The sequence below is a fragment of the Lacerta agilis genome, chromosome 14 (genome assembly GCF_009819535.1).
Source record: "Lacerta agilis isolate rLacAgi1 chromosome 14, rLacAgi1.pri, whole genome shotgun sequence".
Lineage (NCBI taxonomy): Eukaryota > Metazoa > Chordata > Lepidosauria > Squamata > Lacertidae > Lacerta > Lacerta agilis.
The window spans coordinates 25,830,343-25,850,771 of record NC_046325.1 but is presented as its reverse complement, the minus strand read 5'-3'; the positions used below and the strand labels follow the sequence as shown (position 1 = coordinate 25,850,771).

Here is a 20,429-nt window from a genome sequence, read left to right as displayed (position 1 = left end):
AACCACTACACCACACTGGCAGGAAAGCACTGCTGGAGACTCCCTTGGTTAGACGCTGGCCAGAGAAGGGACTGTCAGCTTCCCAGTCCACCAGGGCGGCCCAACACTTGCCTCACCCTGGGTGCCGGCAACCCACGTTACGCCCCTGGCAGCCAGATCTCAGGGGCAGGTGGGACCAACAAAACTGCCCCATTAGAAGAAAGACCTCAGCGATCTTCTTGAGCTGGGCACCAGGGCTGTTTCCGTATCATGAAATATCTGTATCCTGGGTTGGAGACGGACACACTTGGGTGTGCTTGTGAGAGTCTCTCCCCCCACCCCACCCCACCCCGCATCATGATGCATAGTGTGGAAACTGTTCCCAAAAGTCCAGGTTTCGGTGTCAGAAGTGTTGTCCGCATTCGAGTTCATCCTGGGATATGTTGCCCTCTTGTCTAAACCTACCTACATGCATGGGACAAGGGGAGGGGGGAACAGGATGCTCCTTAATTAATACCTCTCATCGTCAAACAGGTGGAAAGGGAGATCAGACGCCTTCTCTGTTTTCAGACCCCCCTCCCCCCGCTGTGGCATCAGACTTTGGGGCATGTTTTTTTTTTTTTCCTTTTTTACTGCTCCCCAGCAAATCCAACTCACTCTTCTCTTTTTTTCCCCCTCCTCCCCTGCTTCCCACAATTTTCTTTCCCCTGTGTCTGTGCCTCCTCTTCCTTTCTCTGCTCCTGATACAGATGTCTTGGGTACGTAACCTTTAGCCCCCGCAAGCTCTCGGTTGCCCCCCACCTCCAGTGCAAATTTAACTTGCTTTAACTTCCCCCTCCGCAGAACGGGAAAGATGTTTTGTTGAAATGGGGGGGGGGGGGAAGACCGAAAACAGCTTTTCCTTCTGGGAGAGGAGGGGGAGGGGGAATTTCAAAAACACAGAACAAAAGCACACCTACGCTTCGGCTTCGCCCAAACGCAATAGGTATTGTTTTTTTGTTCGTTTTGAAATTCGCCCTCGTGTTTGGAAAGTGAAAAAATGGTGAGTCACTGCTGTCTCAGTGTCCTCACTATCTTTTCAATTGCTAGACTCTTTACCAGAGTGTTTTTTTTAAACCCGAACTTAAAATGTGGAGTTGCTGTTGGGGGTGGGGGTGAATCGGAATATGATAAATGAAAATAAGTAAATAACATTTCTTGCTGGGGAAAATTGCTCAGGGACTAAAAAAGGAGAGGGGACTATTTTTTGTTCCGGTACAGCCTAGTTAAGAAATTTAGCTAAGCAATCTCAGAGCCCATTGGTGTTAATGAGAAGAGAACTACAGTGCAGCCCTATACACGTCTACTTGGAAGGCAAGACCTATTGAGTTCAGTGGGACTTACTCCCAGGTATGCGAGTATAGGATGGCAGCCTAAATCACATATTGGCTCCTCATTGGAACCCATGAGATATTCAAAATTCTGGGCTTTGGCTGGATCGTGCCCCACTTTTAACGTGAAGGTAACTAAACTGTGCAATTTATTGCATGGTTTCTTACTGGAGAAAAAGTGAGGGGCACTCAGCACAGTCCACTGAAAGGAACGTATTGTTTATCTTTCCTCGAGGTGGTGCACGTAGTTCTCTCCCTTTTGATCCTCACAACTGTCCTGCTCCTGAAAGAGAAAGGGACTTGCCCAAGGGATTTGAATCTGGGTCTCTCCAGTCTGACACTCTGACCACTACGCCACACTGGATCTCATGCTGGGATCTGCAGGGCCACATCCCCAAGAACACAAGATGCTCCTAGGGACCAATAAGAACCCCATATCCAGTGTCCCACATGCAGAGCAGCTAGTGGACAGCCCAAAGTAGCACCCAAAGTACCTGCAGGCGATCTTTTTTTTGGGGGGGGGAGCAAGGAGATCTTTGTGTGCCAGCAAGCCACTTTACACTTGCCTGAAGTAGAAAATAAAAATGGCATCTGCACAGCACACACACACACTTTCACTAAGGAACAATCCATGGGGATGTTTTCCCACGCAATCCCCATTGAAATGAACAGGTGCTGCGCAGTTCCCATTCATTTCATTGGCTCTTACACAGGGGAACGGAATGCGTTCTCCAGGCCAGAAATTTGCCTCCCTTTTAATGGTGCCCCAGATCTTGCGGCCACCATCTCCCCTTGCTTTGCCATAGTGCTGCCACAAATCAAATGCAGATCTGTGGATGGGGCTGACTGTTGACTATTCAGGAGCCCAAGGAATGGTTTTCTGTCCTCGGGGACAGAAGAGTTGACTTGCATATTTTTTTTACAAGTGCAGAAGCCTTGTAATGCTAAACAGGATCTGGAATAGCAAAAGGGAGGTATGAATGATGCTGCAGTTTCTTTGCATAGTGATGTTGACCATGTCTTCCTTCTCCCCACCGCTTGCCCTCTGCCTCGATAGCTGAAGTGCAGAGTGAGATCGAGCGCATCTTTGAGCTGGCCCGCACCCTGCAGCTGGTAGCTCTGGATGCAGACACCATCAATCACCCGGCTCAACTGTCCAAGACCTCATTAGCGCCAATTATCGTCTATATCAAGATATCCTCCCCCAAGGTGAGCAGCCTTTCTCTTTTCTTTCTCCCGATCACACTATAACGGCACTGGGAAGATTAGGAAAGAGGTTGGCAGAGGATCTTAGACTGTTTTGGTGTCGGATCTAATTAAAAAGTCCCTGCAGAACTCAATAGGAGTGAGGGTAAGAACAGCAGATTAGAACGTACCATGTCCGAAGGCAGGGCCGGCTCAAGGCATTTTGCCGCCTGAGGCGAAGGGCAAGATGGCACCTCCCCCAAGGCATGTACAGAAGCTAATTGGACTGGCAGTTTTATCCTACTCCAATACTGGTGAAAGAACAGTGTCTTCCTCAGCACTTGAGGGCAGCAGGATAATGTAGGGGGCATAAGGCAGATCACATGGCACTCATAGCTCTGGCCACACACCCCTCCTCAGCATCTGCCACCTGAGGCTGCTGCTTCACTCTGCCTCTTTGTAGGGCCGACCCTGTCCAAAGGCTTATATGTGTAGCTACAGGAATGCCAAGCTAAACTGAGATCCATCGCTCATTTCCCTTGTGGGCTAAAAATGTGAGTTTGCACTGAGCAGACATACATTTATGAGTGCAAAATCCATAGTTTGGGAGGGGGCTCCGTGCCACACTTTCAGATGTGCTTCAAATGCATATTTAAGTGTATGGTAGAAAAAACCAGACTCTCGGTTTTTGGGGGTGGGGCTTTTTTTTTTTTTTTAAGAAAAAGGCAGACACTGCTAAAAGGCAGACAAGTGCCAAACATACATGAATATTACGTATTAATGTAATGTAATTAACATCTCTTGCAAGTTACTTCTTACAAAACCTGGCAAGTGTCAAACGGCCACCGTAGGGTTCTCAGGAATCTGCCTTATACCAGTGATCAGCCCTTTGGTTAATCTAGTTCAGGGTTGTCCACAGTAACTGGGAGCAGCTCTCCAGGCTTTCAGGCAGGCTCCTGTCCCCACTCTACCTGGAGATGCCAGGGACCTTTGCACGCAAATCGTGTGCTCAGACACTAAGCTGTGGCCCTTCCCCTCTGCAAAACATAAAATAAAATTCTGGAATTGTTCATTGTCGCATGAGGAAAAAATATGTAAATCAACCCTCGAAAGATCCAGATCTCATGAGAGTTGAAGAACAGCCAGCACTTTGTATGCTTCCTTCCTGCCTGTCATTTAGTTACGTATGTCCTGTTCTTGCAATCACATTTTCAAAGTTATTTTTGCCACTATGAGAGCTAGATCTTTCAAGGCTGCATGAGTTACCCACCTTGGATTCCTTCCTTCCAGCCTGATTATTAGGCAGAGTGAGGCAACTGCCTCAGGCTTCTAAGTGTCATGAAATGGTAATGAATTGCTATTCATCGTTACGTTTTTTACTGCCAGGGGAAGGGGTGGTTTTGTTTCAGGTTCCAAGCAACGTAGCTAACATTGAGGCGCAATGCATTTGGATTTGGGGGTGGGAGGGAGGGAGGGAGGGTTTTGCCTACTTCTTGGTTTGACTTGATCCTGGGTGAAAAGTCTCACTGTGTTCATGAAGGCTTCCTCCCCAGTAAGGATCGCACACCCTAAAACGTTTCCTGAGGCTAAATCCTTGTTAGGCTAGCTGCAGTGGTGTGGCAGACTAGGCACAGGAGTCCCTTCGGGCAGGGCCCTCCTCTTTTCCAGTCCTGTTCCCAGCCCCCTTGGGCACCCTAACATCTCTTCTCTCCCTCTCCCCCAATGTCTTTGCCCAACAGGTGCTGCAGAGACTGGTGAAATCGAGAGGTAAATCCCAAGCCAAGCACCTGAATGTGCAGATGGTGGCATCAGACAAATTGGCGCAGTGCCCCCCTGTGAGTCTTGTGGTACATCTCCCTCATGCCCTTTTCCAGCCCACTTCAACCTGGTGCCCTCCTGACTACACCTCCCATCAGCCCTTGCTGGTGGGAACCCCTGCTGATTTGACACACACACACACACACACACACACACACCAAGCCCTTGCACTGCCTTCCAAAAGCTGGGTAAAGGAGGTGCTGAGCTTTGGGAAGAAGGCATGAGGGCTCTGACTGGGTCTTAGAGTCCTCCCTCCCCCTTCCCAAAGCCTAGTTAGTGCTTTCCTGGCTTTGGGAAGAGGGTGGGAGGGCTCTAGGACCCTGCCCATAGCCTTGCATCTCCTTCCCTAAGCCTGGTGCCTCTCTCAGCCAAATTTGGGAAGGCAGTGCAAGGGCTGGGGGTGTGTGTGTCAAATTTGGGCCTCGCTCCCCTCTCCCACATGACAAGTCAGTGTGCGGCCTGCAGGTTCCATGTCAAAGTACTCTTGCGGCCCACTTGGTATGAAAAGTTGGCCAGCCCTGATCTAGCCCCATATTGTCTACACTGATGGCAGTGGCTGTCCAGGGTTTCAGACAGGGAGTCCTATCTGGAGATGCCGGGAATTGAACCTGGGGTCTTCTGCATGAAAGGCAGCTGCTCTACCAATAACCCTTGGCCCTTTCCCAAAATTGTGGTCCAGCAACTTCTGGAGGGCCACAGGTTCCCCACCCCTGATTTAAGTAGAAGCTACACAGTCATTATGCCAGCCCACTAGCGACTACCATTGCAACCCTATCCAACCCATGCCTCCACTCCTGGTCCCCTGCCCCTATCATTCTGCACTCGCTCACAGGGCTAAATCCTTCCCATTCCCCGCCCTCTCTGTCTCTGCAGGAGATGTTTGACATTATCTTGGACGAGAACCAGTTGGAAGATGCCTGTGAACACCTGTCTGAGTACCTCGAAGCCTATTGGAAGGCCACGCACCCTCCCAGCAGCAACCCACCCAATCCGCTGCTGACCCGCACCATGGCGACGGCTGCCTTGGCTGCCAGCCCCGCCCCAGTCTCCAACCTCCAGGTACAAGTGCTGACCTCGCTCAAGCGCAACCTGGGGTTCTGGGGCGCGAGGGGCAGCCTGGACCAGGGGCTGAGCGGAGCTGTCCGGGTGGAGGAGCACGAGCTGTAGCTTTCGGGGGAACCCGAGGTAGTTGTTCGGAAATGAAGAAACGAGCACAGGGAAGCCTTGCTAACGAGGGCTCCCCCTTACCTACAAAGGACTTGTCAGTGCTGCTGTTCAGTCAAGGCGATCTCTCTCTTTCGCCTCCCTGCCCCTTCTCCGAAGCTGTCCTGCTAAAGTACACACACAAAGACCCCTTTCCCCTCGCAATCTGACTTTGATTAAAGGATGACCTCAGCAAGTCACCAGCACATCTCTCCCGCCCTACACCCCGCCGTCTCTTATCCTTTGAGCAATGCTTCCTGGGGACATCAAAGAAGCATCTCAGCTAGGAAAAGTGGGTTTGTTGTTTAGGGCAGGTTCTGTGGGCTGCTCTGAACCAGATCTAAAATGGCATCACAAAGGAAGGGTTTTCCTCTACCTGCTCATGGGAAAGAAGTCAGTTGGCTTTCCAGTGTGCCACGTGAATGCAGAGCCTGGTTTTCAGCAGGGGCAGGTCCATTATGCTGCCGAGTTGCCCTCAAAGACCCGTTTTGTCCCTGCACGTAGTGCCTTCCCCCCTCCATCTGCCACACGCTCTTTGTTCCGTTCTCTTAACACACAGGGTGAATTTGGGCAGCTGCTTCCCAATCCACTTTTCTAACAAGCAGTGATTTCCGGTCACCAAGTGGCAGGAACGCACTGGTCTAAAGGGATCTGTAAGGTCACGGGGTTTGTACGGGGCCCCACTTTGGATAATCTGGCAGGAGCACCAAGTCTATGACCTTATGGATCCCTTTCACAATAACCATGGTCTGCTGAGTTTCTGCCACCTAGTGACAGGAAGTCATGTTTCTTGGGAGGCTGGGGAGCAGTTGTGGCTGCAGTAGATCGCATCGGTGGTAATACCTCATCAAGTTAACCTTGTCCACTTGATTCCCGTGCCCTCAGTGCAAAGCATTTACTGGCAGGCAAAACCATATTGTCAGAATCTCACCTCCAGAGCTGGGTGACTTTTTACATTGACAGTGCCCCGCATCGTTGCCTAAGCCTAGGCCAAGTCAAGGACCGATTGCCAAGCATAGCAAGCTGAACAGAGCTCCATCAAACTCATCTCTCTTGTGAGCTAAAAAGAAGAAGAAGAAGTCTGCATTGAGTAGAAATAGATTTATTACTGCAGAATCCACTTTTTTGCTTGGGTGGCATGATGCCTGCCCATCGTTCTAATGTGAATTTGGACATGCTTCAAATGCATGTTTGGGTGTATGATGGGAAACCCCATGCTGTGTCACATTTTTAAAAAGAAAAAGGCAAACCCTGAAGTGGTTAAACAGAAGTGACCACCATTCCCCCAAAGGTGTTTAGCTATCAATAAGTTTACCACCTTCACATCTGGCTCCCAGGGCTGTTTTATTGCATGGTGTGGTAAGTGACTGCTGTTGCTGCTGCTGCTTTTACATATAAATAACAGAAGGTGGTCCAGCTGATCAGCACAGGTGGTTCTGTATGTGTTCTGTGTGATGCTAACTCTCTATCTTTTTATGTCTTAACTAACTGATGAGTTCTCAAACAGGCTGATGATGAGCCTCTCTCTAACATGGTGCAAAGCAGTTAACCATGGGAAGCCCCAATTTCTATAGGTGAAGGTGAAGGGGTAGCTTGAGATGCAAGTTGCCACCTCTTGAAACCATATTTTGCTGCAGGGATGGGAAACCTGATGTTGTTGGACTCCAAATCCCATCAGCCCCAGCCAGCACAGCCAGTGCCCAGGGATGATGGGAGTTGTAGTCCAGCAACATCTGGAGAGCCCCAGGCCCCCCATCCCTGCTCTATTCTATACATTGTGCTCTGCATCACCCATAGAATGCCGTGCCCAAAGAGCAATTTCAGACAAATGTCGCAGATCACCATTATGAAGATCTCTGCCTGGAACTGTTCATTTCGCATTTGAAGCCAAAACCTTCCGAAACAATTCGAGAACCGAAACGCAGCCAGCCTTCAAGATTCACACTTGCACAAATCTGGCAATGCAGTCCTGCACTTGAACAAAGATTGCAAAAATGTGTGCATTAGGGGGACATGTGCACAATATATTAGTGAAAATAACATAGTAAAATGCATTCTGTTAGGAGAAATTGCTTACAACGATGTGTCCATTAATCTAAACTCTACCAAAAAAGGGGGGGGGGGTTTATTAGGAGAAATTTGCACCAACCTGTTGGAGAAGTTTTATGAAGATTAAGAAAAAACCAACAACCTTCAAATGGCTGTAGAAATGTAGAGATCTGAATTTGAGATGGGGGAAAGTGAGGAGCTGAAACCAACAGATCTTTCCATCCCCATCTGTGAGGGATGTAAAATCCATGCTTTTTTGTTTTCGTTTTTGACCTGCTTAACTACCAGGTCCAGAGAAATCACCTGTCTTTGCAGGGGAAATTCCCCCTTAGATTTCATGAGGTTTGCCAGGCCAGAGTTTGAGAGCCCCTTGTGCTAACCTGTTTTGGGGCGCTGCTGCTGCTGCTGCTGCTGTGTCATGGCCGCACTAACTCTCGTCTCCTTTCTCCCTTTCTCGTGCATGGTGTGTGGTGAATGCCTCTTTCCACCAGGGACCCTACTTAGTGCATGGGGAGGAGCCGCTCGACCCAGAGCACACCAGCCTGCACGACTATGCGGGGCAGCCGGCTGGGCACGGCCAGATCCGCGCCGCGCCGCCCCCCTCCCACTTTGCCGCCCGGGGCCTTTCCCGCCAGGACACCTTTGATTCGGAGACGCAGGGCAGCCGCGACTCTGCGTACACTGACCCGGCGGATTCCTGCATGGACATCGAGACTGACCCCTACGAGGAGCCGGAGCCTCGCCGCGCCCACTGCCTGGGCCACCGCCGCCCCCAGGGGTCCTGGGAGGCCGAGGAGCCAGAGCAGCACCGGGGCCACTTCCGGGGGCACCGCCACCCCCAGCGCCAGGGCTCCTGGGAGGCCGAGGAGCCCGACCGGCAAAACCACAACCGGTCTCTCCGCGGGCACGGCAAGGGGCGTGAGCACTATTGCCCAAGTGAGGAGGAGGGCTTGCGCCGCAACCACAACGATGTAGAGGACTGGGCGCGAGACGCCTATATCCGCTAAGGCCCTGAGGGGCAGGGCTTTTATCCGCTGAGGGAGAGGCCTCTTCCCACGCAGAGCCTTGGGGACAGGAGCTGTCTTCAGTTGCCTGGCACCCAGGGGTAAGTCCAGCCTCTCAGGAGGATTGTCCTTCACCCACCAAGCAGTTTGTGGGCAGGCATATAGCGTTTGCGCCTCAGAAGCAGCGCCATCACTGGCTGGGTCTGTGCGTGAACTCCCTTCCCTCGCCACCCTTCTCTGGGGACACCCTCCACCTGCCCCTCTGCCTTGCCATTTGTGCCAACAACCTCTTGGACCACCCTCGTCCTGCCAGCCAGCCAGCACTGCCTGGCCTTTTCCCTCAAGGTCACAAATAATCACATATACCTTAAATAACAAAAGCTTTCCTCTCTCCTCAGAGGTCCCCTCGTGGACCTGGAGAGGGAGAGGGCCAGTCTCCACTGGTGCCTGGAATCACCCAACACTTGGGTGGCAGCTGAGGTAGACCAGCTGACCGTGTGCTTGCTGGCTGCCCCTCCTGAGATCCTGCGTGCCTCGCCCCATGCAAGGCCAAACTGCTCCCAAATGACGAAGCCGGCCCTCTCCCCTCTCCATCATAGATCTCTTTCTTTGCCTGTCTCGTGGTGCTTTTCCGGCCCAACCGCTGGGGTGTGGGTGGGTGGGATGGAGGAGAGGCAGCGGGAGGAGTAAAAACCATCTCCTAGTTTTCTGTCACAGGATCAGCTTCCCTGCCAGATCCTCTCCAGTGCCTACGAAAGAGAAATCCAACCCCGGCCACCTTAAACTCTCCAGTCCGACCCATCCTCCAGTGCCTCAGCTCACGACCCTCTTGGATGTATGTCACCTGCTGGGCAGATCCTGGGCATGCAGGGTGTGTGCATGTGTGTGTGTGTGTTGTTGTGTGCCACGCTTGGCAGGGAGAAAGGCTCTGGACTGTCCGTGTTCTTAACCAGCTGTGGTTTTGCTCTTAACGCTGAGTTTGGTGTGATAGTTTGGCGTTTCGCAGGTGAAAAGTAGGAAGGTGTTCCCACCATTCTGAAACCAGAGAGGTGAAGTGATCCTTCTTGACTAAAAATGGCCACCTGCTTACATTTGCTGAAGGTGTGCTGCAGGAAACTGAATCCATCCCACTGTTGCCTCTTCCTTTCGGAGGGTTGTCATTGGGTTAGAATTTCCCTTTCCATCAAGACTCAGGGAAGCCAGCCTGTCTCTGTCTTGCAAAATCAGACTCCTCGGGAGTTTTGCCAACGTGCGCCGAGGGGAGCCAGTAGCAATTGCTGCTGTGCATGGTTCTTGTATATCTGCAGTTCAGGCACATGGCTCCCACTGGAAAGAAATGAATGGTGAGATGGATGGAGTGGGCCACACAGCCGTTAAGTGCAGTCCTTTATCTGCCACCACTGACCCCTCCTGTGCCTGCTTTGGAGTTCGGGACCAAGTGGATCTGCAGAGCCTGTGGGTGGCCTTCAGCCTAGAGATTTTGTCCCTCCCTCTATAAACCCCAGAGGGAGAATAGTAGCTGTGGTTGCTTCTCCGGGTAGTGATAAAGCGGGATATCAAATCCAAACTTCTTCTTCTTCTTCTCCAAATGTCAGCAGTACCCCAGTAGGTTCCAGCTTACCCAGGCTCAGCTTTTGGGCTCTGCTCTTGTGCCAAAATCTGCCCTTAGGTGCAAAGACCACACTTTTGAAGGCTGACCCTTCACCCTTGTTCCGAATGTAACTGACACCCTTGACATCTGAATGCAACACACTTCTGGAGTTTGCCTTTCCCCCCAGACATCTGACAACTACGTTCCACCTTCTATTGAGGCTGCTAAGATAGGGTTTTGGGTAACTGGGGTGTTTTTTTGTTTTCGTTTGTTTAGCGGTGTACATTTTATTTGTGGCGTAATTCCCACAAGGCTCCCTGACCCAGCTGAAGCTCATCCTCTGTTTCCATCATCCCCTTCTTCCCCTGTGTGGTTTGTAGCTCACACACTGGGTGCCCCAGTCTCCGTTAAAACAGCGCTGCTGACTTCAGCATGAATGTAAAATTATTCGAGGTGAAGAAACTGGAAACTTGATTGTCAGGCAGAAAATAACATGTGAAACATGGCCTTAGATCAGCCCCTCAGGCCTTACCTGGGCTAAAGCTCTAGAGAGCTTGGCATATTCAGCTAAGCGGGAGAAAAAGACGCTTAATGTTGCCTATGACCTAATCTACAAGTGCACCTGACAGGAACATATGAGTGACGTAAAATTAAAGAAGGCAAGGTATAAGAACCAATTGCTAATGAGAAATGCAGGTTGGAAGTTGGAGACCTTGCTGGCGTGGGGTGGAGCCTGCCCTTGTTGCCAGGAGGACAGTGGACTTGATAGCTTTCTGTTCTTTTTCGGCTTCAGTGAATCCATCCCCTTCCCCAAAAAACAATTTGTAATTCCCACAGATATTGCCAGATACTGTTGGTCCTACTGTTGGGGGTGGGGGCAATATTCTGTTAGGGTTGCTGGTGTTGTTCCCATATTTTAAGCTGCTGTCCCTTATCCCATAGCCTTGTACACCCACCGCACTTTAATGGACATCCTTTATATCAAACGCCGCAGTTCAAAGCGTTGCTTGTTTTCGAAATATTGACCTGGGAGCCTTGGAAGTCCTTTGCGTGTTGAGACATAAAAGACCTTGGAGACAGGAATAGCACACCTGAGTTCCTTAGGTCCAACTTAGCTTTAGGTTGTTTCGTTTTGTGCCACGACCAGGGGATTTAAAATACAAAAGGACAAAAGTGGACCTGGTACACCTTCAAGTTTGCTTCTGTGGTGGATTTCACATGTCTGTTTCTCTCCCCTACTGTTTTTAAGAGATAGAAATTCACAAGGTCAAGTGCTCTCTACACAACGTTCTCCTCTCCCCTGAAATTCAGCCTTTCTTGTTAGGCGAGAGTTGTGAAAGACCAGCAAAGAAAAATATGGCAAAGAGGATTTGAACAATGAGAAAAGTGAATTTGTCGCTTAACAAGTTATTTTAAGAGAGTGTATTTTATATTATTTATTCTTAGCATTGTTCCGTGGGGTAGGGATTCCTTGGCCAAACTTGAATTCTTTGTAGTAAATAGCTTCACCAGAAACCCTTATAACTGGAGGTACTGCATAAAGTGGGGAAGCATTTTCAAGAATGTGCTACTGAGTTTTCAGATAATGAAGCATGACCAGTCCCATCCCCTGGCGTATATTTGCATCCCTCTGATTTATTCTCCACTTTGGGTTGTTTTGTTGTTTAATTTGGGAGGGTTGGGTGGGGTAGAGAAGGCTATTGGATATAGAGAATAAATTATGCCATGTCTCTGCCTCGCCATTATTACAATTGATTTTTCAGTGCTCCAATGGCCCAGCCCCATTACCATGGGAATAAAAGTATTTTATAAAATGCACTTTGACATTTTTATTGAGACGCAGAAGAACACACACACACACACACAAAGTGTGCACACAAACACAGCCTCTAAAGGAGGGAGTGCTGGGGTGTTGTTTCAAATATCCAGACCTTTCCCTATGTAAAAAATATACGTATCTCACACAGAAAAGCAACCTGTACATCGGTGAACATGTGGAACCAGCAACATGAGTATTTTAAGGGTATTGATGTGTCAAGAAATCCAAGCCGCTACACAGCAACCGCCTGGAGGGGTGGCTGTCAGAAAAGCAATGTGAAACTACCTTTAATGACAAGGGCTATCACAATGTATGACCTTGTGAACATGACCTTGTCTCTGATTCTTATCTTGCTGAAATGCCACCATTTATACTCAGGCTTAGCAAAACTGCAAGGCTTGTTAGAAGTGTAAAAAAAAGAGAGATGTTTTACAGAGAACCCAAGAGAGTCAAAATGCACAATGATGCCTGAGTATGCTTAGCAGGCATGGAAAGTAGACTGGTGGGGGGAGGGGCATAGCTGTCAACCCTCCCTGCTGTTTCCCAATGCTATAATAAGGGAATTTCCCACAAAAAAGGTTAAGGTTGACAGCTATGGGGGGACACACACAAGAAGGGAGGGAAAATGGAACACAGTATCCCCAAAGAGGTCATTGTTGACTGCAACCCTAAACAGGATTACTCCATACAGCAACGTTTTATTTACACACGTGTGTACACCACCAGAGCTTTCCAAACTTTTCATGTTGGTGACACACTTTTAAGACATGCATCATTTCGCGGCACCCCTTCAAACTCAAGCACAGGGCAGAGCGTCTGCGGAGCAAGAAGGGAAGTTCTGCGGCTCAGGGGTGGAGCATCTGCCTGACGTGTTGAATGTCCCATGTCCAATACAGGTAGGGCATCTCCATTTTGTCTGCACCCAGGCAGCTCTAGCGTGCAGGCTGTCAGTCTTGTGTACACACTATATACATCTGAAGCACATTCAAAGAATTCTGGTGACTGTAGTTCGATAACAGTTGCTGGGAGCTGTAGCCAATTGAGGGGTAAACTACAGTGTCCAGAATTCTTTGAGGGAAAGAATGTGGTTTGAAGGCATAGGGTGTAGCACACAGCCTTGTTTTCTCTAGGCCTCGTGTTTCAGTTTCCCCTCACGTGTGACCTCACATTTCTCCTTCAGCTTTCCTTCCCCCAAAGCTGTACTGTCTGGCTACCTGCCCCTGCGCCAAAAAGGCCTCTGCTCTCTCCAGTGAGCACAACCTTTGGCAACCACCCATTTTACTCCTTTCCTTCAGCTACCCCAACCTCCTTGGTGCATGCCTTTCGCTCTCAGCTGCCCAGGCCGCAGCCTTCCTATCCAGCACTCTTGCCTGGTATCCAAGAAACACCTTCTCCCAACACAGATATTGCTCAGTTTTCCTTCAGAGCAGAAGAACTGAAGAGCATGTAAACAAAGAGCCCCTCCCAACTGAAATTCAGCCCTTAAGTTTGTTTCAACTGCACCGTGGGTGGTGTTATGTGCACATAGGTACACTTCTATACCTTATTTATTTTAATAATTTACATTTATCCCACATTTCTTCCATCATGGGGGCAGACCTGGGGTTCCCAGGTCCTGGACAGACCCCCCACTCACTTAGACAACTTCATGGAGGATAAAAGTATCAACGGCTAATAGCCTTGATGAACTGTTTCCAGTGTCAGGCCACATTTACACCATTTAAATAGATGAAGAGCTTTGTTACAACCTTAAACTTTCATGGCTTCCTCCAGAGAATTCTGGGAGCTGTAATTTTTTACGGGTCCTGGGAGTTGTTAAGGAGACCCTTTTCCATCTTGCAGAGCTACAATTGCCAGAGCGGTTTAACAAGCAATCCCTTTCCCTACAGGACTCTTGAGAACTCTAGCTCTGTAAGGGGAATAGGGGTCTTCTAACAATTCTCATCGCCTTTCACGAACTACACTCCTCAGAATTCTTGGGTGTGGGTGTGTGTCATGAAGTGGTATCATAGTGCTTTAAATGTCATGTGGCATTGGTGACAGTATGTCTCTGAATACCGTCTGCTTGGGTGCGTGGCCAAACTACATTGCCACCACCATTGGTTGGTTAGGATGTTCAGCCCAAATCCAGCCCCCACCACACATCCGATTACAGCAAAGTTGGTGCTGGTTAAATCAGACCCCCTCCCCCAAGTCCAAAATAAATCCAGCACCCCATTGCATACAGAAGTCTTGCGCTCCACAAACCTGGATGGAGCCACATTGGATTTAATGAAAAACAGCAAGAATGCTCGGGACTTCAGCTCCCCCTGGTGTTCATTGTTAAGTACTGTTGCTAAACTACCAGTATTTTTTGTTTTCACTAGCAGATTTTTCTAGGGTAACAAAAATACATACAGTACACCATCAGTGTTATCAATTCATAGTGCCAGCTACAATTCAGCGTGAGACCTTATTGTGCGTCAGGCTCTGAGGCGTGGGGAGCAGCAGGAGTGGCGCTCTAGGAGGCCGAGGCAAGCAAGGACCCACAGCCCAACTCTCTAGCTGGCCAGGTGCAGCTTGCTAGCTGTGGAGGAGGGGTGTGATTCCTCAGCTGGAGCAGGCTTAGAACAGGTGAGGGTCACCTGCCTCGTCAAGCCCAGGTGCTGCAATCAGCATGCAAAGTACAAAAGGGAAGCAGTGCTGAGGGTCTGGGTGTGATCAGCTGCCCATGTTGGTGGCCAGTTTGGATGCTCTAGGGTCTGTGGGACTGTGCTTTAGTTTGGACTTTGGACATGTGGATTGATCCTGGACTGGAGACTTGACAAACTGACTCACTGCCCAGTAGGCCAGGGCTTCAGAGCTGGGTGTAGCCGGGACTGGGACACACCAGGCCAAGCAGGGGATGGGGAAGGAAGTACTCACAGGTTGATGGAGGATGGTGAGGGGAAGGAGATCAATGCACAGGAACCAGAACAGCAAGACCCATCACCAGAGCCAGAGGGGGCCCTGTCCCCATGAACATGGGCTGTGAGGTGTAAGGAGCAGCAGGAGTGGCCCTCTAGGAGGCTGAGGCAGACAAAGGCCCACAGCCCAGCTCCCTAGCAGGCCAGGAGGGGCTTGCTAGCTCTGGGAGTAGAGGTGTGATTCCTCAGCTGGAGCAAGCTTGGAGCAGGTGAGGGTCACCTGCCTCTTCAAGCCCAGATGCTGCAAAAGGGAAGCAGGGCCAAGGGGCTGTGCCTGCTCAGCTTGCCCATGCTGAGCGACCTTGGCTTGGATGCTCCTGTGCTTCTATGGGACTGTGCTTTGGGTTTGACTCTGGAATGTTAACTTGACTGCTGGACTTCAGACTTGGCTGCTTGGATTGACCTTGGACTGTGTTTCCTGACCTTTGGACTTTGCTTATGTGGATTGACCTCTGGACTTGGCATACTGACTTGCTGCCAGGTAGGCCAGGGGTTCAGGACATGTTTCTTTCAACAGCATGAATGACCGGGAAAATTTCCTCCCAGTGGCGGAGGAAGGGGAGTGCAGGGGGTGTCGATCACTGAGGGGAGAGTGAAAAAATGACAAAAAATAGGAATTAAAAAAAATAAAAATTGAGCTCACAAAACTTCTTAGTTCAGTCAACAAACGTAGCTAAACGCGACTGGCACTGGGCACCACACCACGGGGGCCAGCACTTACCGCTGGGCCTGCAGCGTGCCCAAGCCACACGTGTCTCCTGAAAGTGACATGGTGGCTTGGGCGCCTGCAGGCTGTGCACTGCCTGAAACTGGATTAGGCTGCCACAACTGCTGTTTGCTGTAGAAAAGCCATTACACAATTCCTTATTGCGTGAGTGGTGTCTCTAGCTCAGACCCCTGAAAGATATACCCTCCCACATTTCTTCGATAAAAATAGGGACATCCTATTCCATAATAATAATTTTATCCCTTATACCCTACCCATCTGGTTGGGTTGCCCCAGCCACTCTGGGCAGTTTCCAACATATACTATATAAAAACATAATAAAACATTAAACATTAAAAACCCAGTACAGGGTTGCCTTCAGATGTCTTCTAATCTCCTTGGCTCGGGGGGGGGGGGTGTCACATAACTCTGTACCCTACAACATTTATCTGATGAAATTAGGGACGTGACTGGGAACAGCGGGACATTCTGGAACCAAACCAGAAGCTTCTGTAAATCAGGACTTTCCCTGGAAAATAGGGAACGCTTGGAGGGTCTGCCAAGAGAAGCTCTCATAAATGCCCCACTCTAGCTATGCCCTTGGGACCCTTTCCCCCCCTGTGCTGTCCCCAAGAATTGTTGTAACTGCTAAGGCACAAGATTGAACGATGTTATAAAAACATTCATGTACTAATTCAGCTCTGTGGTTTTTTAAAAAAAAAAAAATTGGCAAGGTGTACCTTGGACCTAATGGTCAGGGATCCCTTGCCTCCACAATTGTCCTTGTTTTAGCTCTCCTTTCAGCTACCTTCTTAACAAGCTAAGTTTGTCCTGCATATCCTGAAGTGGAAAGAGTCTAGCATCGGCCCAAGAGATATTTCTGACTCTGGCACCTCTCAAGAGAATCGTCAAGTTTCTCAAGCAGTTGCTGAACTGATCTGCACAAGCAGAGGCTTCAAAACTGAAGCAGATACTGACAGTTGGAACTGCTGGGTTCATGCAAATTCTCAAAGCCTCCTCTATGGCTTCACTGCCTTCCTTTGCGCTGGGAATGGGGGGGGAGAGAGAAAGAATTGGTCCTGTTTGTTTTTACAGCTGAATTGATCAAATTCACACTTTACAACACGACATGGCAACCGAAACACGGCCAGTCCTCCAAATTCACACTCCTTCTAGTCTTGGCGATGCACTTTTCCAACCATTGTTTACAAAAATGCATGTACAGTGGTACCTCGACTTACGAATTTAATCCGTTCCGAATGCACATTCGTAGGCTGAAAAATTCGTAAGTCGAAAAAAAAGCGATTTCCCCATAGGAATGCATTGGAAACGAAAAATTCGTAAGTCGAGTAAACCGCATCTAAAACCGCCAACGGATGTCCTTTGGATGTCGAAAAATTCGTAGGCGTGTGGGCACTTTTTTCATTCGTAAGTCGAAAAATTCGTATGGCGAGTAATTCGTAAGTCGAGGTTCCACTGTATTAGGGGGTAAAGGAAAACGTTTGGAGGGGGAAAGAACATACAAAATCGAATTATATTGGGAAACATTGTTTGGGCGGGGGAAGTGTGCATTGGTCAAAGCTACAAAGGTATGTTTATAAGGAAAAAATTGTGTTGAAATGCCAAATAATTCTCATGAGGATTTTTTTTTAAAGCAAATTGCTGCAGGAACACGGAGAATTTAAGATGGGAAAAATGAGAACTTAGGAGAACCAGAGCACACAGGTCTTTCCATCCTTGCCCCATGGTCACCTCTGTTGATTCAAGTACTGTATTTGGATGTGGGCAAGGGTGGAATACATTCTAATGCCTGCAAACTAAGGATTAGCAATCTGTGGCCCTCCAGTTATTGCTGGGGTCCTGCTCCCATCAGCCCCAGCCGCCATGGTCAATGGTCATAGATGATGGGAGTTGTAACCCAACAAAATCTGGAGGGCCACAGGTTCCCCCTCCCTTCTGCAAATGTCACTCATCTCTCTGGTTAGGTACAATTGTGGCTTCATGCTAATCATACATACAAACAGGGAGGACCAAGAGGTTTGGTAAAGCATTGGGCACTCCCTGCATCCAGTGTCATACGTATTGCCCCCATCAGCACCTGGGCCAATGGAAGTGCATGCCGTTTCTAGTAAACCCCATTCACTTCACAGCGCTACAATTCCCAGAGTTCACCTGGGAAGAGGTTTGGATTGTTCAACCACTCTGAGAACAGTAGCTTTGTGAGGGGAACAGGGGTCTCCTAACAACTCCTAGCACCCTTCACAAACTACAGCTCCCAGAATTATTTGAGGGGGAAGCCATGAAGTGGCATCACAGTGCTTTAAACGTATGGTGTGAATGTGTCCTTAATTACACACACACAGAGAGAGAGAGAGAGAAGGGAGAGAGATTTCTAAAAATGTTAGGGGTGCTCTCATTTTGACTCAAGAAAATCACCATTTTATAATTCAAATTGGGGAAAATAAATACAGTAAATGGACAAAAGTACAAAGATTCACAAAATGTTTAGGGGTATGCGTACCCCTGCGTACCCCCAGAGAAAAAGCACTCTGTGTGTATATACGCACACACACACATACACTGCTTTTTTTCTATAAAAATAAGTGCCAGTACTCACCATGAAGCTGTTACATTAAGTGCCACACTTTAACAGCAAAAAGAGGTGCCAGTACTTCATATCCTTGATTACCCCCTTTAAGAAATCACTTTTAAATAATCAGTGGCACTTTCTTTTTTACCTAATAGTTAATATGTCCCTTCTGGAAAAGCAAGGCAGGTGTACTCTACTCCTGACTTCTCTCCAAGCTACTAGAAATCCAGCTCCATGGAATCTGCACAAGCGAGTAGTGTTTGTTGGCACAGGAAATTACATGCTCAACTTCTGCTCTCCCAGCCCATGCTTTTGCTACAGACAATGGGAGAGAAAACTGTGCCGCTAAGCCAAACCTCAGCTGGTGCTGGACACAGCTGACGGATGGCCGGCCAGCCAAGAGCCACTCAAAGAAGTTATCCAGCTGCCGTCTAGCAGTTTCACTGGGGATTATTATGGTGGGATGGGGGTGTAAAAGAATGCATAGGGGCATGATTTATTGGTTGACATCCAGGCGTTGATCCCATTCTATTCCTCAGGGCTGTGGACATTTAATTATGAATAAAATTAAGGCCCCTGTTTGTTTAATCTCAGCAATGTCACAGCTTCTGAAACAGGAGGACAGGCTGAGGAAGAGAAGTGCTCCATACGGAGAGCTTATCTCCACCCCACCCTGTCGTGGCTTGAAATGGGCACACACAGGTGAATTTTTCCAACACCAGTCACAGGGGTGGACAGAAGGTAGATGATGATCCATGAACTGATCACCAACCCAATTTCTGGAGGCGGGGGTGGGGAGGAAGAAGCTCTATAGCAGGCACTCCCAAACTCGGCCCTCCAGCTGTTTTGGGACTACAACTCCCATCATCCCTAGCTAACAGGACCAGTGGTCTGGGATGATGAGAATCGTAGTCCCAAAACAGCTGGAGGGCCGAGTTGGGGGGGGTGCCTGCTCTACAGGATTTCCATGGGGGAAGAGCAGTGTTCCAGTGATTTGCAGACTGCTTTGTCGCCATTCCCTGTGCCATAATCAAATTTTGCAAAAGAATAAATATTTGCCACTTGAAGTAACCACAGAGCATCTCCTAAGTATCACACGTAGAAAATAAGCATGATGCTAACTGGTCAATAGAAATGTATAGAAGTCTGCACACCCAAAGGACAACATAATTTAATTCAGAAATTACAACTGGGGGCTTGCAAAAAAAAAAAAAATTATAGTCTGGAGTGCTCCTGTGCAGGATACTCCATTTCATTCCAAATCTCAAGCCACTCAGCATTTAGGATACTCCATTCCCCCAACAGTTGTTCAGCATTCTGTGGTCACTGAGCGTGCCCACCACCCAGTCTTTATTCTGGTACCTCCTGCTGTTGTGTGAGTGGTGCCATTTGGGGTACATAAGGACCAGAGAACTGAGATTAAGATTTATTTATTGTCATTGTCCGTATATACACAGTATACACAACAACGAAAATCAAACACCCAAAGACCGGATTTACCATACACATTTGCACATATCTCCAACACTCTCATCCTTATTAAAACATAATCTATTAAAACATAACATAATCCAGAGTATAACATAACCTATTAAAAGCATAGCATAACCTAAGATCCTGTCTCATTCCCTACTACTCACTGCTTACTATTACTTACTACTGACACTGAGATCATTATTAAGTGCAATCAAAGCTCTTGGATAGAAACTATTCAGAAGGCGTGTGGTTCGAGTTTTCATTATCCTGTATCTTCTGCCCGAAGGCAACAGTTCAAAAAGCTTGTGAGCAGGATGGGTGGGATCTCTCAGGATGTTGTGTGACTTCTTCAAACAGCGAGACGTGAAGATCTCGTCCAGGGTTGGTAGTTGGAGCCCAATAACATTCTGGGCAATTTTTATTATTCTCTGTAAAGCCTTTTTATCCGTTACAGAGCTGCTCCCATACCACGATAGTATACTATAGGTTAAGACACTCTCAATGGTACTGTGATAATAGGACAGGAGTAGGTGCTGAGATAGATTCAATCCCCTGAGCATTCTCAGGAAATACAACCTCAATACTAGTATATATGCCTTTGAATAATTGTGTTCCAAATATAGTAGGATAGGTTGCTGGTCCATTGCACTTTTTGGCATATTCCCAACAGGCTTGTGGATTGTGGGGTGGTGGA

The 20,429-nt window shown here is 48.6% G+C and overlaps 1 protein-coding gene across 9 annotated transcripts in view; it reads left to right on the top strand.

Moving 5' to 3' along the window:
* The window catches only part of CACNB1 (calcium voltage-gated channel auxiliary subunit beta 1), a 46,446-nt gene extending 36,310 nt beyond the window's left edge, over positions 1–10,136 (top strand). For 5 of the 9 annotated variants that reach the window (XM_033170618.1, XM_033170615.1, XM_033170617.1 and 2 more), the window contains 5 exons: positions 729–737; positions 2,407–2,558; positions 4,274–4,369; positions 5,226–5,411; positions 8,096–10,136. In XM_033170618.1, coding sequence (XP_033026509.1) covers positions 729–737; positions 2,407–2,558; positions 4,274–4,369; positions 5,226–5,411; positions 8,096–8,611 — 959 coding nt within the window. In that variant the 3' untranslated portion in view covers positions 8,612–10,136. Of the gene's footprint in view, positions 1–728; positions 738–2,406; positions 2,559–4,273; positions 4,370–5,225 lie in introns of all 9 variants that reach the window. The other 4 variants (XM_033170620.1, XM_033170616.1, XM_033170622.1 and 1 more) reach the window with 2 other exon arrangements.
* The last annotated feature ends 10,293 nt before the right edge of the window (positions 10,137–20,429 follow it).